The sequence below is a fragment of the Carassius carassius genome, chromosome 40 (genome assembly GCF_963082965.1).
Source record: "Carassius carassius chromosome 40, fCarCar2.1, whole genome shotgun sequence".
Classification (NCBI taxonomy): Eukaryota; Metazoa; Chordata; class Actinopteri; order Cypriniformes; family Cyprinidae; genus Carassius; species Carassius carassius.
In genome coordinates this window covers 28099921-28123479 of record NC_081794.1, presented here as the reverse complement: position 1 = coordinate 28123479, position 23559 = coordinate 28099921, and the positions used below count along the sequence as shown (strand labels likewise).

The 23559-nt window shown below is 33.1% G+C and overlaps 2 protein-coding genes across 3 annotated transcripts; both read left to right on the top strand.

The window, feature by feature from the left end:
* Positions 1-535: 535 nt before the first annotated feature.
* On the top strand, positions 536-4125 carry LOC132122507 (zinc finger protein 503-like). The gene is made up of 2 exons (XM_059532864.1): positions 536-889; positions 2609-4125. Exons 1-2 carry the CDS (start codon positions 809-811, stop codon positions 3818-3820), a joined length of 1293 nt encoding a protein of 430 aa, XP_059388847.1. The 5' UTR covers positions 536-808; the 3' UTR covers positions 3821-4125.
* Positions 4126-13181: 9056 nt separating this feature from the next.
* LOC132122508 (catechol O-methyltransferase domain-containing protein 1-like) lies at positions 13182-21484 on the top strand. Of its 2 annotated transcripts, none has more exons than XM_059532867.1 (7): positions 13182-13283; positions 15053-15183; positions 15331-15436; positions 15514-15632; positions 18903-18957; positions 20224-20357; positions 21101-21484. In XM_059532867.1, exons 2-7 carry the CDS (start codon positions 15079-15081, stop codon positions 21251-21253), a joined length of 672 nt encoding a protein of 223 aa, XP_059388850.1. In that variant the 5' UTR covers positions 13182-13283; positions 15053-15078; the 3' UTR covers positions 21254-21484. The 2 variants fall into 2 exon arrangements, with proteins under 2 accessions (XP_059388850.1, XP_059388848.1); XM_059532865.1 differs by lacking the exon at positions 13182-13283 and adding an exon at positions 14016-14158.
* The last annotated feature ends 2075 nt before the right edge of the window (positions 21485-23559 follow it).

Genomic DNA, 23559 nt, shown 5'->3' with positions numbered 1-23559 from the left:
GTAGTTTATAGCTCTGATGTGACAGTTTAGAGCCTGTGTAGTCATCTGACCTGCTTTTGAGCACTGATCAAATGATTCTAACTACTACAGAAAAACAAATGTAGTTTCAATTAAAAATCAGTTTGGGGAATAATTTTTTTAAACTAAGTTCATTTCTATATTGGTAATCAGTTCAAGCTTGCAGTAGTTAAAGCGTAAATATAAACGTTATGAAAATAAGTTAAACCAACTCGACTTTTCTGATACTGGTGTTCCCATCATGCACTGGGGCATGGATAATTAATAAATCTGATTTGATCCTGTTTTCCAGCTGTATTTACACTGTTTTATCACTGCTATTGTTGTACTGCTAGTGTTGTTCATTTTAAAGAGAAATTATTTCATAAGAATATGTGATTTGTTATGGTCAAAACAAACGCCCACAACGGCGACGCCCCTCCCCCGGAGCTGTCAATCATGCCACGCCGCGCTGTGATTGGCCGGTGCCGGAAGCTTTAATCTCTGGTGCGCGGAGTTGAGCTCAATGTGAGCGCGCGACGCGGAAGAGAAGATGCGCTCTAGACTCTCCCTCTTCGACTCTCCCAGCATCAACCTTTAAGGATTATTCTGTTTTTCTCATATTATTTGTTTGGCATCTTGGGAGCTACTTTTGGTCTGTGCACAGATGCGTTTCCTGAACACACGGACAGAAGTGGGACATGATCACACTGTTTCCAGAGTCTGCTGTGTTTAGTGTAGTTGATCTCCAGAAGCGACACAGGGAACCGTTCCTGCACACACGGATCGTTTGCCCGTTAAAGCGTTGAAGATGTTGAGCGCGCGCACCGGACACATCCTGCACCCGGACTATCTGCAGCCGTTACCGTCCGCTCCCGTCAGCCCCATAGAGGTAACGTGAACGTTCAAGCGGACACTTTCCGAGGACGGTAACGCTTGAGTGTTTATATTTCTTCACTGCGTTCTTTATTGTCATGAATACGCATCCGTGTCATATGGGAAATACACTAATATTTCTTAAAGGTTATTTTTAACCCTTTAAAGCAATGTGTTTAAACGATAGGATATTTTTTTTTTTTTACTAATTATTATTTTTATTTATGCATGTAGTTTTAACGTAAAATAACGATCCAATTACAAATGTAGTAGCCTATTCAAACTACTTAAGCAATATGTTAAAACGATATATTTTTGATCATGTGCTATTATTATTTGTATTTATGTAGCCTTTGTATTTTTTACGTAAAATAACGATCTGATTACAAAAGTAGCTTTTTTGGGAAACGTTTAACATTTAACTACATATAAACAAAAACCGTGAATAGTAGGCTATTCATTTATCCTAATTAATTCCATGCCTGTTTTATGAATTTATATAGGGCTATTTATAAATTTCGAATTCTTACAACCTCAAAATGAGTAAAAAAATAATTTTAGGCTAATTATAATTCAGTATAGTAGGCTAACGATAACCGCTCGAGCTCTTTTTGCTCTCTGTAGAATAAAAACGAAACAAATGTTAGTGTTTTTGCGTGAACAATTACGATAAAGTTTCTAATTTATATAATTTCCAATGAGGAATTGCATCACGCTGTTACATTGTGTTGTCAGATGTATTAATAATTTCTTGATTAAGCTTAAATTTGATACATTTTTGTAAACAATTCTGAAAGACAAAGTATAGGTGCTCTGTGAACAAAAACATACATTTGATGTATTAAGTATGCAGAAACAAAATCGTACATTTAATGAAATGTGGAGTCTTGGATAAAAAGAAAAGTGATAATAATAATATAATTTTAATTGTTTCCTCAAAGCTGGCCTGTTTCCAGTAGTGCAATTATATTAGTTATAAAGTGAAGGAAAACAATGGATGTTGCTGTATGGAAACACATTGTATTGTCTGTACAGAGGGATATAATAAAACCCTCCTGACATTTGATTTAATGTCTCTGCAGTGTTTTAGATTTAAGACTCCAGAGTCACACTCAGTTTCAAAACATGAATTATGCCTTTTTCTGCATTAAATGCACATGTAATCTGGAAAACATGATTTTGAATATTTGTAAATATGTATATACAATATGTGAGCCTGAACCACAAAACCAGTCAGAAGGGTCAATTTATGCATCATCCAAAAGCTGAATAAATAAGCTTTCCATTGATGCATGGTTTGTTGGGTTTGGATTTTATTATTTGTCTGAGACAGAACTATTTGAAAACCTGGAATCTGACGGTGCAAAAAACTAAAAATATTAAGAAAATCATCTTTAAAGTTGTCCAAATGAAGTTCTTAGCAATGCATTTTGCTAATCAAAAATTAAGTTTTAATATATGTACGGTAGGAATTTACGAAATATCTTCATGGAACATGATCTTTACTTAATATCCCAATGATATTTGGCATAAAAGGAAAATCTATAATTCTGATCCATACAGTGTATTGCTGGCTATTGCTACAAATAAACCCCAGAGACTTCGGACTGCTTTTGTGCTACAGTGACACATATAGTAATTCTAATAGATTTTATATAATTTTATTTTCTATTTTAATTTAATTCATACTTATTATCTTGAATATTTATATACTTAAAACTCTTTATTTTCACAGTTGGATGCCAAGAAGAGTCCCCTCGCCCTCCTCGCACAAACATGCTCCCAAATCGGGAAGTCGGATCCCCCGTCCTCCTCCAAACTCTCGGCGGTCGCCTCGGACAAAGACTGCAAATCCAGTCCGCTGAAGATCAGCGATATCTGTGGCGAGGACAAATCTAGTTTCAAGCCATATGGCAAATTGTCCGAGAGGAAAGACACGGATAAATCGGGATTCCGTGTTCCGAGTGCCTCCTGTCGGCCGGTGACGCCTCGGAGCCCGAGCTCCTGCAGCTCCGTCTCTCCTCAACCCGGATCAGGGAGGAAGGAACGTGACGCGGCTAAAACGCCGGATGCATCCGGAACGAGAACCGAGAGCGAGATGAGCAAACAGGATTCTTCCAAACCATCCGTGTCCGACAGCATCCCGGCGTCTTCAGTGTCATCCACTCTCGGATCCGGACTCGTTGCGCCGGTGTCCCCTTACAGACCGGGTCACACCGTATTCACACCGTACCCCGGAGCCCTCACGTATCCCACTTACCCTCAACCCTTCCTATCCCACGGCGTGACTCTGGATCCGAGCAAACCCGGCAGCGGTCAGTTTATCAATGCTCTCAGCAGCAAGGCAGGGTCCAGTCCCCTCGCCGGAGCGTCACCTCCATCCATCATGTCCAGCGGTCTCTGTAGAGACCCGTTCTGCTTGAGCTACCACTGTGCTAGCCATCTATCACCCAGCGGCTCTCACGACAGCGCGGCCGTGGCCTTAAAATCCGGATACCCACTTATGTACCCCAGCCACTCCCTGCACCCGTCATCCCCCTCTGCACCCTCATTCCCGGGACACCCGTTATATCCGTATGGCTTCTTGCTTCCTAATGATTCCCAGACGCACATTTGCAACTGGGTTTCTGCGAACGGTCCGTGCGACAAGCGCTTCTCGTCCTCGGAGGAGCTTCTGAGCCATTTGCGGACTCACACTGCGTTTGCTGAGAAACTGGTTATGGGATATCCCAACTCTTTAGCCATGGCTTGTCATGTGCCAGGAGCCCCGCTGGCGCTCAGGACCCCTCATCTCGGGCTCGGCTCACGGTATCATCCCTACTCTAAAAGCCCGTTTACATCGGGTGGTGCACCGGTTCCGGTTCCCGCCGCCACCGGCACGTTTTACTCTCCGTACGCTCTTTATGGACAGAGACTGACCACTGTGTCTGGACTCGGATATCAGTGACAAACTGATTTATTTTTATTTTAATGTTTTTGTTCGCCTCAGGACTATCTAATTGGATCATTATTTATTAAAGTTAGCTTTAAAGCGAATTAAACAAAACAAGAGTCACATGGCTTAATTTAAACGGTTACAGACGTAATTCTCTCATAAGAAACAAGCCACACTGTGTAATGCCAAAATCATAGCCAAAATTTGCATGTTTGTTTCTAAATTTACTTGAATTCTATTTTAAAGTTTTTTGGGGAGAAATGTTTTTACTGTGCAACTCAGGGAAAAACAACATTAATTAAAGAATAACTCGATTCAGTCTGATTGTTTTGGTGCAGTAGTTCATTGTCTATTTGAGTTTGGAATGCATTGGTTGATTTAAACACTAAAAACTAGTTTTATTTTATGTAGCATTTGGCTCAATTTGTAATATGCATCACATTATGTTAAGCTTGTAATAAATATAACCTTCAATAATAATAATAATTATAATAAATTAGATACATACATGCATAAGCACACACACATATACATATATATATATGCATCTGTCACAAACATAATTTTGCATTCGTGTACAGTTAATCTACATTTCAGATATTTCAAAAATGTATATTATTTATGTGTGCAAGTTTTTCCTCTTAAAATACTCACTGCATTTTATTGCCCACAGCATTTGGAGTTTATGAGCCTGGCTTTTTGCATTACTTTTCACACGCGTTAAATACATCAGGTCCTAAAGAAAAACAGTTCTAAGATCGAAAATAAAAATCGTAGGAAGACATTTTATATAAAAAGGTGAAAATGTATATAATGTGATTTTATGGCCTTGTTAAAATAAATAAAAATGGATTAAAAACAGGAACATGGTAAGAAGAGATGTATCATCAGAGCTTCTCCAAAATGCAATGAAGCAAACCTATAAGTAATAATTAATAATAGTTACAAATAAATATTTATATAAACACTGAAATTATCTGTAATTCATGCACATTCAATTAAGCACATAAAACAGCATATGAATCTATTTTACGGTTTATAAACTACTACTATTGGGATTAACATCAATGTTTTTTTTTGGTCTTAGTTTTCCAGATGAAAATAAAACATCCATCATTTTATTTCTCCAGAAGAGCATCAAACTGTCGCTCTGACTTCAATTTGTCTGTGAATATAAGAAGAAATGTCAAATTTATTTGGTGGATCATACAGTATTAGAAAGTCTTTATAATCAATAATTCATGGACAACCACGGGTGAGTGTTTCATGTCAATAATAAAGCAAAAAAAAAAAACTGATGCAAATATCAAAATCATCAGAATTATAAAAAATAAAAAAAACATAAGGAAGTAGGAAGCATAATATTCTACTATTATATAGTTTATGTAATGAGTGCAAATATATGCAGACACAATGTAGAAATTCATATTCGAGGCAAGGCATTTATCTGCAGAAATAATTTAATTAAAATTTACAGTATTTTAAGTAGAAACCTACATCAAAAGTATTAAAAAAAGCATTAAAGTGTCGCACTCTCTGACTGATATAGGTTTCATAAATTCATATTTGACTGAATGTTGATTGTTTTGATTACACTATTATGAAATATTTTCACATTCAGTCTAAAAATTTAAATGGAAAGATATTCTGGAAGCAAAGAGTCACATAAATTCAGTTAAAGAGGTTTATTTTAGGACCTGTAACATCAGCATAAAAGAGAAGATGAAGTTACGGTTTTGTCTCTGCTCTTGAACCAAAGTAGACTGCCTTGTCTAGAATAAGACAGACATTTATATGCAAGAAATTTTCTTTGCAAAAAAAAAAAAAAGGCTAAATGGAGCAAATGAATTGCAGATATGGGCATTTTTTGGCCACACCACATTTTTTGTTATTGTGCATTTTTGCAATTTTTTGGCTCAAACTTCTGCATTACCATGTTTACTGTGGTGTGCAAACTTAAAACAGTTCCTTTAAATATTCATCTTGACCGGCTCTGAGTCGCAGTTCTGGACCTTGTGCATGTTTTAGTTAGAAACCAAACCCTGAGCTGGCAGTCCAACGCACGACACGCTCGCTTTCAGTCTCTGGCTGATCCTACATGAAGACCGGACCGCCAACTGACCACACGCTCATATATTACAACAACAAACACTCTTGTGCTTCAGTCCTTCTGTATTCTGCCCAAACCTCCAAATCAGTACATTTTTGTCTTGCTTTCCAGGAAAACATTTAAAAACCAATTAAAGACGCATGTAATTAGACAAGACTCGGAAGACAATAATATCTTCTTTTATGTTTATTACTATTATTCCAAAACCTCCATTAAAAAAAAAAAAACTTGATTTATGTAATCAAGGAAAATATGAACAGTTCAAAAACAAACAAAAAAAAATTACAAATTTGTCAAACATTTCCTCACCTGTAGGTCATCCGAGATGTAGATGAGTTTGTTTCTTCATCAGGTTTGTAGAAATGTAGCATTGCATCAGTGTCTCATCAACGGATGCTCTGCAGTGAATGGGTGCCGTCAGAATGAGAGTCTGATAAAAACATCACAATAATCCACAGCACTCCAGTCCATCAGTGAACATCTGGAGAAGACAAAAGATGAAACAAATACAGCATTAAAACTTTTTTAACTAAAATACGAATCCATATTTCATAATAACACTTCCTCCAGTGAAAAAGTGCATCTGCTGTTGTCTCTCACATATTTGTTTAGAGCTGTTTAAACGCTGCTGGATCTGTGCAGATTTCTCTCCTGATTCAGACCAGAACACTTTTTCACCGGAGGAAGTGTTATTATGGATTATAGACTCTATGTGTTTGAGTTAAAATCATCTTAATGCTGGATGTGTTTCATCTTTTGTCTTCTCCAGATGTTCACTGATGGACTGGAGTGCTGTGGATTATTGTGATGTTTTTATCAGACTCTCATTCTGACGGCACCCATTCACTGCAGAGCATCCATTGATGAGACACTGATGCATTTTTCCAAACCTGATGAAGAAACAAACTTGATCTCGGATGGACTGAAGGTGAGTATACATTTTCATTTTTGGCTGAACTGCTCCTTTAATTCAATCTTGTTTTAAAGACGTTTACTGGAAAACGAGACAGAGATACCATTAGGATGATGTGTGTTTGGTGTAAATCACCAAGCATACACATACGGACAAAACTAAACACTCTGGCACATATTAAAAGAGTGAAATCCTGGCTTGCATTAATAATCTTGTCGTCAAAACACAAATAACGCAGATGATACACAGACGATCGCTCACTCTGAAGCCCTGTTTACAGAATGATTACAGCTGTGCTTCTGTGTCCCACAAAATACACTGCGTTGCTATCCGGTTCCCGACCAAGTTTGTCAGGTTTAAATAAAACTCCCAAATTTGAGGGTACTAATTTGAAGTGTAATTCATGTCTGTTTGATGCTGTAGAAATAGTGATGTCTGACTCCTCAGAACAGTCTGGAAAGACATGATGAGATGTGGAAAGCTGTGTTAAAGCCTCTGAAGCATTAAGCACAGGTGATTAATGACGGGACGCTTTCTCCCAGTCTGCAGAGACTGAAAATTAGCCACAGATTTGGATACAAATACACAAACACACACACACTTGAACACGGGCACACATGGAAACACTTACAGTGAACACATGTGCAGAGAGTGAGATAGATGAAGTCTCGACAAGTGCTCCACACACACACACACACACACACCATAATTTAGAGAGTATTTTAATGCTGGGATGTTCGTGCTTCGGGTCGAAAACTGCAGTCCAAGTTCTCCCCGCTGAGGTGTTTCAAAGCCTTTCCCAGGGCTGTTTTCGACAGTCCCTCCAAAGACACCACAGCAATATTTCACTCAGATTGATGCGCTGTCTCTTTAAACGCTTGCATGTGTGTCTTAGCAGAAACCTTCGAGACATTCGTCTCGGGCTAAACACAACGATTTCATCACTCCATCTCAGACTCATTTCAAATCAACATCACTCCTTGTTACATTTAAGCATCTTATGCTCACCGAGGCTGCATTTATTTGATCAGAAATATAGTAAAAATAGTGAAATATTATTATGATTTCAAATAGCGGGTTTCTATGTGAATATCAGTTAAAGTGTAATTTATTTCTGTGATGCTCCGCTGTATTTTCAGCATCATTCCTCCAGTCTTCAGTGTCACATGATCTTCAGAAATCAGAATAATATCATGATTATTAGAAACATTTCTGATTATTATCAATGTTGAAAACATTTGTGCCGCTCAAAATTTTTGTGGAAAATGTGATGCGTTTTATTTTCACAGTTAATAAAAATAATTTATTTAAACTGTACTCACTAACTTTGCACAAAAATCTGGTCAAATACCAAAATATACATCAAACCAGATTTACTTACTTAAAATAGTGCAAGATATATCAAAACTCTTCAGACAATATGTTTTTCTTTTAAATTTGTTTTTCACAACCTCACTAAATATTAATTTATTAACTTATGGTTAGAAATTAAGCTTTCTCTTAACATGAGTCTTATTATCCTTAAATGATGTTGTATTAAAGATGTTTAAATGATTTTACTGGAACATTTTTCAGATTTTTATTTCCAGGATTATTTAATGAATAGAAAGTTCAATAAAACAACATTTATTTAAAATCTTTTGATCAATGGATAAAAGTGTGTATTATTTAATTCTGAAATGGTAACTTCTTTGATGCATCAACATAAATTATAAACGTGATTCATATTTCTAATTTAAAAAAAAAATGAGGAACTATAAAGCATGCATTGTTAAATATAAAATATTTACAGTGAATTATAAAGGCAAAGCTTAATAAACCTATAAAATATCTTCACAATATTTAAAATGCATTGTATGCAAATCCACGTTTATGTGCAATAAAATTAGGTGCACCATGCAAACAGTTAGTATTTTTCTCTCTAGGGATCTTAGTAAATGTGTTTGTGATCTTATGCTAAAGACATTTTGTTGTCTTCATTGTTACTGGATGGTTCTGTCTCTTGATGAACACAGAGACATCAGAGCCACTGCAAACATGTGGAAACTACAGCAGACGAGGCTCTTCTGCAATAAGACGTCAATGACAGCCGCATGAATCTTCTGCAACACATAAACACGAAATATGGCATCATAAAAACAAATATAGCAGAGCGCTGCCACATCTGACCTCTGCTCTGAATAGCCAACATGTCAAAGCACAAATATTATTTGAGTATCACTCATTTATGAGCACAAGAGATGTGAAGACCTCACGGGGACAGAGGAAAAACCATTAAAGTTACGCTTCAGACTGAAGCCTCACACGCAGGAGCTCTTAAAAAGACATGACTGGATGCTTTTTGACCTGATGTGAATTTTACGGTTCATAGCTGTATTTGTAATTCAATTATACAATGTTAAAAACTACAGACGTCAACAAAAGTGCTCATCACCGGCATAAAAATAGGTTTCACGATGCAAAGGCTTTCATCTAAAAGAGGCCAGACCACTGTCTATTTAACACAACACTAAAGTCTGCGATAAACAAGTGTTATTATTAACTATAACACTGTTTAAAAGACATCGAAGTGTGTTTTACAAGAAAATACTATTTCAGTTTTTCTACTAAAAAAATTATTCAATGTGTTACTTGCGATTTCAATAAATATTTGTGATTTGTTTTTCATTAAAAATATAAATAAGCTGAATATATTCATATGAGATGAAAACTTGAATTCAAAAACTGAATCTTATAATTATTTACTTGGCAATTTGCTGAAAAAAAAAAATACTTAAACTGAAATGACAAAATAAAAATGTAAATATAAGAAATAAAATAAAATACAAAAACTATATTTGAATACTACAAATATTTTGTGCCAACTGAAATAATACAAAACAATTGATGGAAAAAAAATTAAATACAAAAAATTAGTTTAAAATTTTAGAATAATAAGATTAATTTCTTAATAAAAAAGCACATATAAAAATGACTAAAGCTTAAGCTAAAATGAAAATGAAAGCGAATTAAAAATATGAATAAATACTAAAGCATATAAAATAGCAAAAAAAATTAAAAATAGAACCATTTAATATTAAAAAAATTAATTAAAATTTTTTTACAAAAACAAAAGCTAATTAAAAATATGAATAAAAACTATTATAGTATATAAATAATACTACAATAAAACTGCAATAAACCTAATACTGAAAAACCCTCCAAAGCATATTAAAATACTAATAAATTAGTCCTATATATACAACTGGGACTTCTTTGAATGCCAAATCAATACAAATAATAAAGGTGATTAATATTTTTTATTAATAAAAACTAAAATATTTGACTATAAAATTACTTCTTTTTAATTATAACATTTCAGCAGTAAATAATAAAAGCAGCCTTACTTACAAACATGTTCTCAGAATATGTTACAGATAGCTTGTTTTATTTGGAGCACCATGCAATCAGTAATTTTCCCTCGTGAAAACTGTTGATGCATGAGAGTGTGTGATATCAGTGTGACATCAAACCTGATGTCTGGGAATCAGCAGCATGATTATCTCAGCAGGAGAGCATGGAAACACTGACAGTTGACCTGATCTGAGATCAGAGGAACGCTTTGAGTTACACACATGCACAACTCAGCAGAAACAGCTCAATGCCGCCTTTATACGAGCAGAAATCAAGGCTCCAGCGACTTAATTACAAATACCAGCCTTCAAATGCTGCTCAATTACTGCTTTCATTGTGCTGATGGATGCCAGCTGGGCTCTCGGCTCTGGACCCGCTCTCAGCCCATAAGTCACTCTGACACACGGCTCTGAAGTCGATCCAGAGGAAAAGTCCATAAAAACCTGGAACCTGAGACCTGATCGATCACATGACACTCTGTCCAGCTCTTCCCAGCATGCTTTCTGATCTCTGCTCGACTGTCACGAGGATTGATTGACAGGATCATCTTTTAAACAGTAAAGAACAAGTGCTCTGTCCGTGATTTGGATATTAAAAAAATCCACCATAGAAGTCTCTTCTGCTCATAAAAGCTGCATTTGATCAAAAATAATATTATAGAATGTTATAGCATTAAAATGACTTCGTATATTCAAAATGTTATAATAGAATGAAACATTGCCATTTAGAATAACACATAATTTAATCATTTGAGAGGTGTGGCTGTCACATTGATATTTTTGTTTACTTGTGAGCTTTTTTTAGTACTGATTTGGGTTTTTAATTCATGTGATTCACAGAAATGTGACTTAAAAATCATGGAAGTGAATACAATTTAATTTAAAAAAGGAAGTTTTTTTTTTCTTGCTACAAATGTTTGGGGTCAAGTATTTTTTTGTCTCTTCTGATCTGCAAAAAAATACAGTTAAACAGTAGCCTAATATTGTTAAATATTATTACAACTTAAAATAGCTGTTATTTATTTGAATATATTGTAAAATGTCATTTATTTTTGTGAAAAAGCTGAATTTTCTGCATGATTACTGCTGTCAATAAGATAAATCTACATTTAATTTCTCAGGATTCTTCAAGGAAAAATATACAGCTTTTATTTTAAGTATAAATCTTTTTTAATATTATTAATGCCACTTTTGATTAATTTATGCATCCTTGCTGAATAAAAGTATTAATTTCTTTCAAAAAATAAATATATATATATATATATATATAGGTCAACAGAATTTCTGCAGTATAAATCACCTATATGGTAAAAAACATGCAAACGATGCAAGAAAAAAATAAGTCAAAATCACAGTTCATCATATACAGTAAATGAAGAAAAGAAGAGCAATCACAAAGCAGTTGTAAATTATTGCAATGAAATATCACTATCAGTTTAAAACAGAAAAGTCTTTCATAGTCAACAGGAGATTTACAGCATTTACAGGCTGCTTTTTGCCAAATATATTAGCTTGAAACGACTTTACATTCCTTGAGTCTAGAGTTTCAAAAAGCACACTTTGGAAACAAAAGTTCGAGTGCACATTCATTTATGATGAAAATAAAACTGGATTATGGATAGTGTGCGATATTTCTGCCTCTGGTGATGTATTTCTGTAAATCAAACTTCTGCAAGTCATCATGACCTGCACAATATGCTTCAGACTCATGCATTACAGTGTAAGAGCGCCACCTGCTGGCTGCTACAGTGATGACGGTACTGAAAAAACACCTTCAATCCTGCAAACTTTCTTTATAAACTACTCTATTAATATCAGTGATAATATAATGTTCTGACTTAATATTCCCAAAGCTGACAGCAAATACAGTGCTACCCTGAAATGTGTTGTTATGAAAGCGTGAGACAGTTATATAACCCACTCCTCATCTGAATTAAACAAATATTTGAAACAGTCACTAACCAAACAGCTTTGATTTATATGCCAAGATTCAAGGCTGTCTATGACTAACAGAATGCATTAAAGCTTTAGAAACATCCACAAGTTGAGTCAGTGGCATTAAAAACACTGTCCTTTATTAATAGGAGAAATCTAGACATGCGTTTTAGATAAAGATTTCAATACTATTTCTATGCCTGGCAATACAAACACATTAAATATTTTAAAAACTTTTACATAAAAAAATGAAACAATGGAAATTATATAAATATAGTAGTTGTATAACATTGTTTATATTTTAGATTTTAATGTTTAAAATGTTAAATAACAAAAAATCTATTTAGTGGAAATAATTTATCAAATTTAAAAATGTAAAGTTTTACATTAAAAAATGTAACAATGGAAATTATATAAATATAGTAGATATATAACATTGTTTATATTTTACATTTTATTATAAAAAAATGTTAATAATTTTTCTTTCTTTATTAGATAATGTTAAATAATTTGTCAAATGTAAAAATGTATAAAGATAATAATAATAATAATAATAATAATAATATATAGATATAAATAGTAGGTAAAATTTAATCATTTTAAAATGTAAAAAGTAATAAAAGCTTAAAAATAAATAATATTAATAAATGATTCTATATATATTATATTATTCTATTAAAAATATTAGTAGAATAAATTAAATGTTTAATTTAAACCATTTAAATTTTAAATAATAGATAGTTAAATAATTTGTAAAATTAAAAAAATGTATAAATGTCTAAATTAAAGATAATAATAACAACGATAATACATTATATATACATTTATACACATATAAACAATAGTATATTAATTTAATGATACTAATAAATTATTATCAATGATCTAATAAATTATTTTAATTATAGAGAAAAATCATCTCTTTCGATATAACTCAACAGCAGATTGTTCGGTGCACTTCATGGAATAACTGACTGTCTGTTAATTTGTCCAAGCATTGCTTCCAAACAAACGGATTATTGTGTCATGTTTAATATACATCAAGCAGACAATCTCCACCCACAAACTGAAGCCATTTTACAGAAGAGAACAGCAGCAGCAGCAGAGAAGAAACACTTACTCACAGTGAGTTACAGCTTTACATCTTTACTGGAGTTTAATGCAAGATGCAGATTCTCGCTTATAATATCTGATGATAATCGCGCGGTGTGCTGTGCGGTTGTGCATGTGTCGAATAAAGAATTCGGCTTATTTAAGGCTGTTAATACACGCATGCATAATTTTTTTATAACGCAAATGCGATTTAACATGTTTTATGAGCTGTCAGAGGCGCATGAGTATTGCTTTGTTATTGTTTTACACGCTTTAAATAATATGTAAAAACAAAAAACAAATAGTGCTAGTGTCATGTGATCTGGAAGTCGCGCGTGCCGTAGTTCTCCGAGATTAAGCGCAAACACAAACCAGAACTAATTTCTTAAAACACTGAAATATATGTGAATATTTAAAATATTATGTTCTTGTCGGAGTTTTGGCCTAAACACACACACACACACACACACACACACACAGACAAACACGCATAGTATAAAAGTATAGTATAAAACAACTTTATTTTAGTCATAAGGACTAAGAACTGCAGGTCATAGTCAAATACATCGCCTTAAATATTATATTAATAATTAATCAGACTGCTGCCAAAATAACATTTCAACATGGACGTATCATACCTCGTAAATGTCACCTAATTTAATAATAATAACAGTAATAATAATAAAGCAAATTAGTCAGACATGATGTGTGATACGCGCAAACAGTGCGGTTTACGGTAAGCGCGTTCACGTGTAGCTCGCGCTCGCGCTCACTTCTGTCAGATGTAAAGAGCTTCAGACGAAGAGAGGTAGTGATTATAATAATAATGTCATTTCATAACTTCTCCAAAGAGGCGTTTATAGGCTCAGCGACGCTGGGGGTGATTTTTATAGCAGGATATTATGTGGGTGAGTGCCGAGACCGGGAACCCCCAGAAATACAGGGGAAGTGACCCGCTTCTTTTTCCGGAAGTGTGTGTACTTTGATACAATATGCTGCACTTAAAGAACCCGCAACCAATTAATGAATATATCAAAAATGAAGAGCGTTGAATAAACTGTTTACATTTCAACTGAAACCAGTAAAAAAGTAAGATCACGTGGTAACTTTTTTAATTGTCTTTTTTAATAAAAGTATAAGCTTGGTGGGAAACTGTTCATCGTTTTTAAAGTGTCCATTCAGAAAATAAAGAAGTATAACAAAAATCTAATTAAAAGTGCATTGTACCATTTTATAGATAGCCTTCCAAAAAAAAAAAAAAGCTAAATGTTTATGATTATTATGTGCAATCAACAGCGAAAGCAACTGACGCATTGTGGTGAAAATAACACGCAAACCTCACAGTTTTAGGTTGAAACTGCAAATAATAAATATGACCCGCTAATTTGCAATTATTTATGATAATTGTTCAAACAAATTGCATGTGGTAGTGCACAAAAAAACCCAATGTAGGTTACAAAAATCAGTTTTATGTTGATACTGCAAAAAGATAAATACATTTTATAATATTGGTAGTAAAAAAAAAAATGCATGTGAAATTGAAAAAGTTTTAGTAAAATTAAACTGCCTGATTATTTAGTTTTTTTTATTATTTTTTTTTATTTTATTTTAAGTCAATAACAAAAACATTTATTAAAAGTCAACTAATAATAATAATAATAATAATAATAAATAATAATAATAATATCTGCACCGAATCCCACCTGCAGCCAGAAGATTAAAATAAGCTGAGTTTCCTCTAATATATATACCATGCAGTGTATCCAAAATGAATTTCTTTCTCTGATTTCCTCTTTGTAAAGGCAAACGCAAATCTAAAGTGTTTAGAATGTCGTCAGGTAAGAGTCACGTGGGACGGAAAGATGACCCAGTGATGCAGTACCTGCTCAATCACTCTCTGAGGGAACATCCAGCCCTCAAAAAACTACGCCAGGTTAGTATTTCTGTGCATAATGGCGTCCAAAAATGTGCAGATAAAATCCAAACAATATGTAAAGGTATCAAGACTATTCTCGCCACTACAGTGAATGTGCTTGCTTACCAAACTTAATTTCAGTAATGTGCTTAATTATTTCTCTAGAAAACCATGGAGCACGAGATGAACATGATCATGGTGGCCTGTGAGCAGTCGCAGTTCATGGCAAATCTAGCCAGTTTAATCAAGGTCAAGAAAGCTATTGAAATCGGTATGCACTTCATAATACACTGCACAATTCAAGATCATATAATAAAGCGTGCACGTCTGAGCAATCTGTGCGTTTAGGTGTTTATACGGGGTATAATGCATTGAGTATCGCTCTCACGCTGCCTGAAGATGGGAAACTGATCGCGTGTGACGTCAGTGAAGAATACATCAACATCGGCAGACCCTTCTGGAGACTGGTGAGATACAGATCAACTCTATTTACATCTCTATTCATGCTCATTTCGGCTCTTAGTGTGCAAGAAGCAGTTTTGCTTCTGACTTTTTCCATTTGTCGAATGTTTTCATCAGTCCTCTTACCAAAACGTAGTATACTTCAGGTTTATTTTATTAAGTATACTTAAGTAAAAATCAAGTAAACTTTATGTAGCAAGTATACAAATATCAGTGTTATGGTAGTATACCTGTAAGTGCATGTTTCAATACTCCTTGGGACTAAATTGGCCCACTTTCTAGTATATAAATTTAAAATAAATTTATTTAAGTGTACTTTAAGTATGACAGTAGAAGACTTTGAGTACACATCTAGTTTACCTCCATGTGTGTAGTTTGTACTGCATCTATACTAAAAGTGAACATATGTATACTAATAGTTTACTAATCAAATACTTTGTACACTTTGAAGTATAAACTCAGTAAACTACTAGTTTAGTAGTTTTATACTGTAAGTATACTCATAAGTTTACTTTAAGTGAACTTTACATCATACTTTAAGTATACAGTTACGTTTAGGTTTAAATTAGCATAAATTTTGTTATATGAATATCTGAACATACAACACATCCAAAGAAAGAACAAAGAAATCTGCTTTTAAACAAAAACACGTTATTCTAGAATCATGCATTCTTTTTTTAAACACTGTAATGTGGGTAATTTTGAACATAAATCTGAAATAAGAGAGTATGAATTGGATTCAGAATGATAATCAAAACGTCGATGGAGTCGATCAACACCCCAAAGCTTGACTGTAATTATTACTCTTCAACGATCAACATTTTATTCCATAAAGTTACAGTTTTGATGCTTTTTCGTGTCAGATGATTGTGTTAGATTACATGTGTTAGTATCTGGTGTTTCTTTTTTCTTCTTCACTTGTGTTTCTTTGGAAATTCTGTGCAGAAGATGTGTACTAGCGCCCTCTACAGTATAACAATGAAAACACAGATTCTAGGAGCACAAGTACAGCTCAAATATATTTTGACGTTTTGGAAGTATATGTCAAGTATACTTAAATGTCATTTTAAATTAAATTAAATTAAATTAAAACATTAAATTACATTTAAAATTTAATTAAAATTTAAATTAATTATTAATTTAAATTAATTAATTAAAGTATATTTCTGAGAAGTACATAAAAAGTAAACTAAAAGCATACTTTCCTATTTTTAGTTTAAAAGAAGTATACTAATAGCACACTTGAATAGTGTTGTCAAAAGTCCCGGTACTTCGGTACCAAGTCGGTACTAAAAAAATGAAAATGTCACGGTACCAGGTTTCTGTAAGTACCGGTGGTACCGAGGACCCGTTCAAACCCGGTTCTGGATGCATACAGCGCTATGATTTCCGCGAAGCAGGAAACGCGGACGGAATCCCAAAATCCAGTCATGAAAAAGAAACGTATATTTTAATATGGACAGTCACGGAATTTGTCAAAGTTAGCATAAATTAATCAAATCAAATCTCCATATGGAGCAGTATCTGTAAATGTTAAGCCGCAAAAGTTGGTTGAAATCTGCATCCTGCATGTTCTGCGCGTCTCTGTGTGAATGAATGAATGGTTTGTTTAATACATAGACTGAAGCGCATGACGCTTGCAATAATGAGGACATACAACATCACCAGAACTGTTCTGAGTCACTTCACAAGCATTTTACCGTTTCATTTGAGTAAAACCAGTGTCAATTTAAAGGTATTCACGGAAAACCGTCAAAATAGCCTCTACATTGCGAGTAAATCACTCATTGGTAATACATTCTTAGATTTTACTCGCCAGTGTGTGTGTGTGTGTTCGAGGCTATTATAAGATTGGCGCAGATATATTTTTTTTACTCGCTGAACACTGAGCGCTTCACAGTTCTCTCTCCATCAAGCGATCTGTACTTTTCAATTCATCTCAATGCACGCACAGTACACCTGTAATTGCCTCTTTTACTGTCTATGGTATTTGCCGAACTGTAAACTCTGTGTGAAGGAGCACGACTCGCCGTCGCTTTGCTGATAGCTCTGTTTCTCACACATGCAAAGAGAGAGCGAGCGAGAGTCTTACCACGCTGAATCGACATGCTACATGTAAACTATATTCTTTGTCTTCTCCTGTCAAAATAATGTAGTTCATTTAGAATTATTCATATTTTCGAACAAGCAGAAGATTTGCCGGTTTCTCCGGTAGTGGGCGGAGCTAATGCGCAAATGGCAATTACATTGGCTGGCGCTGTTTTGATTTCAGCAAATCAGTTCGACCGAACGCAGACAACGTGATTAATATTCATGAACCGGCAGCTCATCATTCCATAGTGCATTGTATATTGTTAGTATGGTAGTAGAAGTAGTAGTATTATCTTTTAATAATAATTATGATCTATTACTTTTTTTTTTCTTTTTTTTTACAGAAACCCTCAATGAACAAAAATATCTTAAGCATCACCACCAGTCTTAAGTTCAGATAAATGACAAATATGCATTCATTACAAATTAATTTTTACATAAAGGCATTGTGCTAGAAATATTACTATTATTTTGTAAAATGTATGTGATACTGCTACTACTGTTAATTAAAAATTAATCACACAATATTTCTTCCATGTTTTAATTTTAATAGCAAATCCCCTTTATTTACCAAAAAATAAAATGTGTTTAAATTTCATAAATTAAAAGACAAATTAAATTTGGGTGAAACTTGTTTACTGTTTTTCATAATTATATAACTTGTAGAAGAACTTTAAACACAATTGTAAATAAGTATAAAGAATGGCATTGGTTTTATTTTTAGTGATAAAAAGTTATTTTTTTTAATTAGCATATTTTTGTGTTTTGCTTTGGTACCGAAATTGGTACCGAGAACCGTGGATTTTCACTGGTATCGGTACCGAATACTGTAATACTTAATAACATTTACACAATCACATAAATCTGTGCTTATCAGAGACTTAACAGCGCTGCCTTTATGTAGGTTAATATTTCAACCTGAGACTTTTAAGATAGTAAATAAATAACCATGTTAAACCCCAGTTAAATTAATTTAATATTCATATGTTTGCTGACTGAGAGCTTACAGATTTAAATATTCTCCCTGCATTGAGTTTGTTATATATATAAACCACTATATTATGAAGTGTTTGGATCTCAAAATTCAGCTTTAAGCAATCAGGCTCGATTATTTCCTGGATTTGACATTATGTAAAGATTAAAATGATGTATTTAATAATCTTCATGTTCTGAAATCTTCTTAGGCCGGTGTCGAGGACAAAATCGACGTGCGTCTGAAGCCAGCACTGCAAACTCTGGGTAAGATCTGGATTTTTTTAAGCATTGTGAACTTATTTATATCCAAATTAACCTTTAGATAACATTCACATCAGGTTGTGAATCATGTCTGACGGATAAAGAAAAATCAATGTAATATCATTGAGATACTATTATATTTTATTAAAATTTTGGTTAAATAGTTTATATAAAATTTAAGAATTTGTTTGTGTTTCTCCTTTATTACTTTAAATATCTTTATATATTTTGTATAAATTTTTTATTTCAGTTATTTTAGTTCAAGTTAAAATGTTAGTTAAAAGTTAAGTAAAAAAAATATTGGTTTGGCAACTAGCTGAAATAAAATAGGTTATATAGATAGATAGATAGATAGATAGATAGATAGATAGATAGATAGATAGATAGATAGATAGATATAGATAGATAGATATAGATATATAGATATACTACACTCAACATTCATTTTATTTCAAGTAATGAAATTGGCTTTTATGGCCTTATTTTACTTATTTATTTATTTATTATTATTATTATTATTATTTTTTATGGAAATAAATTGGATGTGCAATAAATTTTTTATAAAGTGACATTAATATGACCTTGATATGTGTCCCTGGAGCACAAAACCAGTCTGAAGTCTCTGGAGGTTTATTTGTAGCAATAGCCAAAAATACATTGTATGGGTCAAAATTATAGAAATTTCTTTTATGCCAAAAATCATTAGGATATTAAATAAAGATCATGTTCCATGAATATATTTTGTAAATTTCCTACCATAAATATATTTTTTATTAGTAATAAGTATTGCTAAGGACTTTATTTGAACAACTTTAAAGATGATTTTCTCAATATTTAGATTTTTTTTGCAACCCTCAGATTCCAGATTTTCAAATAGTTGCATCTCAGCCAAATATTTTTCGATCCTAACAAACCACACATCAATGTAAAGATTATTTATTCAGCTTTCAGAGGATGTGTAAACTTTAATTCTGAAAAATTGACACTTTAGACTTTAAGTTTTGTTGTCCAGGGTCACATTTCACACATAATTTACCTTTGACATGAATCATACAATAATTATACTTTGGAGTATTTACATAGAAGAGTGCAAAAAGATAAAATGTTTAAAATCTACATTGATGTACATTCAGCTCTCATTTGATGTGAGATTTGACATCTGGAAGTCTAAAGAGTTTTTTTTTATTTCATATTAAAACAAATGAATATGAAGTGTGTTTAAGGTGAACATGTCAGTGTGTTTCGATCTTATAATGTGTGTGTTATCAGACGAGCTTCTGGCCGCTGGAGAAGCAGAGACGTTTGATTTCATCTTCATTGACGCTGACAAAGTCAACTACGACAACTACTATGAGAAATCCCTGCAGCTGGTCAGGAAAGGAGGAATAATCGCTATAGATAACGTGAGTGATCGTGTCTGTTCACACTCACGCTTCTACAATAACTTCTGTTTTAAACTCGGAGATGCATTTCTGAGAGCTGTTCCTCGTTTCAACATAAAACAAACACTATAAAAACATCATAAAGCATGCTTTTACTGTCGAATTAAAGTCTAAAAAGTTTGATTTGTGCATGACATATTTAGCCTGTTTTCACCACAGAATATATAAAAACAAAAACAAAAAAACAATTGCAACTTTTTATCCCCCAATTCTACTTTTTCTTGCAATTCAGAATCGCGAGAGATAAACACAAAATTCTTCCATTGAGTGGTGTTAAGCATCAGTGTCCCATGAAATATAATGTACACTAAAAAGTTGTTTCCTCAGCTCACCAAAGCTGCATTTATTTGATCAAACATACTGTAAAAATGTGTAATATTATTCCGAATTTAAAGTAGCTGTTTTCTATATAAATCTATATTAAAATTTAATTTATTTCCGTGATGAAAGCTTGAATTTAAGTGTCACATTCACCATCAGAAATCATTCAAAAATGCTGAATTGCTGCCCAATATTTTTTTTGGGGGGGACCATAAAAGATTTTATTACTCTGCATCCTTCTTCAAAGCACATAAAGTTCAAAATCACAAGATTAATCTTTGGTAGTGTGATCATAGATGTCTTTACTCTCACTTTTGATCGATTTAATGCATCCTGGATGAATGAAAGTCATAATTTCTTTCAAATCAAATCCAATCCTCTAGGTTTTGTGGAGCGGTCGAGTGGTGAACCCAGAAGAAGGAGACATCGACTCCATCAGCATTGATAAACTGAACAAGAAGCTCCATCGAGACGTCAGGATCCAGCTGAGCATGTTAACTGTAGGAGACGGCCTGACTTTAGCATTCAAAATATGACTTTATACTGATATTTCAGCAGAACAGAAAACATGTGCAGTCATCTGTTTAGGTTTTTCAACTGAAAACATGCATTGTGATAACTGAAAGTTTTGTATTTAATTGTTAATGGGGCCAACTATTGATTGTTTCTGAAAATACATTTCAAATATGTATTTGTGGTATACATTTTTTAATAAAGCTGCTGCACTGAAATCTGGAATATTTTAAATACATGTTTTGAATATGTGGATAGGCCATAACCGTGTCTTTTTGTTGTTGTTGAAGTAACAGTGAAGGAAATTCTAGTTTTAAAGTAATAATTTGAAAATATCTGCTAAAAATATTAAAATACAAATAAAATGCTTATATTTAAAATAAGTAGAAACCTCAAAATGTTTCTAGCCTCGTCTCATTCAGTTAGAAATTACAATAATTTTGAAACGATACCATATTTTCATTTCAAAACAGACATATAAAAAATAAAAAAAACGTTGAGTATGTTGCACCACTGTATAATACTGTCATACATTTAATATTTATATCTTAAAAGAGTTGTCAAATATGAAATGTTTTACTACTTTCATCTTACCTCACTCGCTGGGAATTGCGCTTGTCTTGAGTAAACCACGCCCACTTTGATTTGATTGGTCATCTTAATCATGTTCAGATTCAATCACTCAGACAAACCGGCTTTAAAATATATATTTGTAAGCCTCATTGTCACCCTAACAACAGACAGAACTTCGCATAACGGAAAACAGCAAAGCAATGCAATAATATAAAATATTTGGGGGAAAAATGGGCCATTTCTAATTATTGGGCGGGACATGTTGAAGCTTTTTGACTTCCGCTAAGCCTCGCCTAAATATATTACACTTAAACAGAGATTCACACCGAAAACAGCGGTTTAAAATTGTAAAAATATTTCACAATTTTACAGTATTTACTGTGTCTTTATTAACCAGTACTTTGACTGGTGATGTGTATTAACACGTACTGTATACAGTAAGTATTCTTCAGTTCTCAGGGTTAGCTTAAAATAATAATAATAATGTAAATGTTTATACGACTACTACTAATCATAATAATTACATATTTTTTGGACATTTATTTATAATGTAAATAATAATAATTAATATGATTATTAATTCATTTTAAATAGGCAAAAATCCGAAATATTTTATATTCAAATTTTATTATTATTCAGGGGGCTATAAAGAAGTTCTAGAAAGTCCATGGAAAAGATGAGAAAAGAAGAAATTAATTATAATAATATATATATATATATATATATATGATTAAACATTAATTAAAATACATGAATGATATTTAAATAAAAAAATTAAGATGGATTTAAATGAAGAAATAATTGGAAAACAATATTAAAATAAAAATAGAAAATATGAAAAAACCTTTCCATTTCATATCACCTCCCAAATGTTTAAATATTTACTGCTTATTTTGATACATTAAAATATATAGCTGCATTTAAAATGTAAGAATGAGCTGATCAGGATCCAGAAACTATATTAATGATAATGTTTATCATTATTATTACTATTAAAGGCTTGGACAGAAACTCCACTTGTCTCATTTCAGTTTAATCTGTCAATTTTATTGATGATGGCAGATAAATGATGAGCATCCAAACGAATCCAGAGCATCCAAAACCTCGTCAAACACTCACATCTGCAAAAATACAGTTCATAAGGGTTTGAATGGCATTTTCATGCACAATGAACCTGAAATTATGAAATTATACCGATGTCGAGCAGGTATTAAACTCTACTGCTGTTAGATGGTGTTACGAAGCGTATGAAAACCATCAACTGTCTGGATGAAAACTAGTTTCTTTAATCTGTTTTGTTAGATCTTGCTGTTTTCAGATTAACTATAATTTACTTCATACTAGATGGAAATGTTCAGAGGAGTTCAAAGCAGTGAGCATTATAATAATACACAATAATATCCTTATGATTCTGTACATCTCCATCAAACACGTGTGAGGTCGTTCAATCCTCTGTGCTCGAAGAGATCTATAAATACACTCAATTAAAATCCTAATGACCTAGCACAGAAAACCTCATCAAAACGAGCCCTGATTCCCACAGAAACCCCTTCACTACATTCAAACACCAGAAATAAGACAAGAGTCTTTCAGCACGAGTTTAACATCACTTGCATACTTTTTGTAAACGTTCAAGAAGTAACTAAGTAACACCCTCCTGACCATCATATACAGTTCATCTGAAATAAATCAAGACATCGATGAAAACAAACGTTGGTATAAAGACTAAGTCACATATCAAAGGTCATTGGCAACT

What these genes read in the sequence shown, in the direction of transcription:
- LOC132122508 (XM_059532865.1), top strand. Translation starts at nt 14,077, where the DNA reads ATGTCATTTCATAACTTCTCCAAAGAGGCGTTTATAGGCTCAGCGACG. An exon ending in CCCTCAAAAAACTACGCCAG is followed by an intron (nt 15,184 to 15,330) that starts GTTAGTATTTCT and finishes TTATTTCTCTAG; the next exon opens with AAAACCATGGAGCACGAGAT. An exon ending in GCCAGCACTGCAAACTCTGG is followed by an intron (nt 18,958 to 20,223) that starts GTAAGATCTGGA and finishes GTGTGTTATCAG; the next exon opens with ACGAGCTTCTGGCCGCTGGA.
- LOC132122507 (XM_059532864.1), top strand. Translation starts at nt 809, where the DNA reads ATGTTGAGCGCGCGCACCGGACACATCCTGCACCCGGACTATCTGCAG. An exon ending in CTCCCGTCAGCCCCATAGAG is followed by an intron (nt 890 to 2,608) that starts GTAACGTGAACG and finishes TTATTTTCACAG; the next exon opens with TTGGATGCCAAGAAGAGTCC.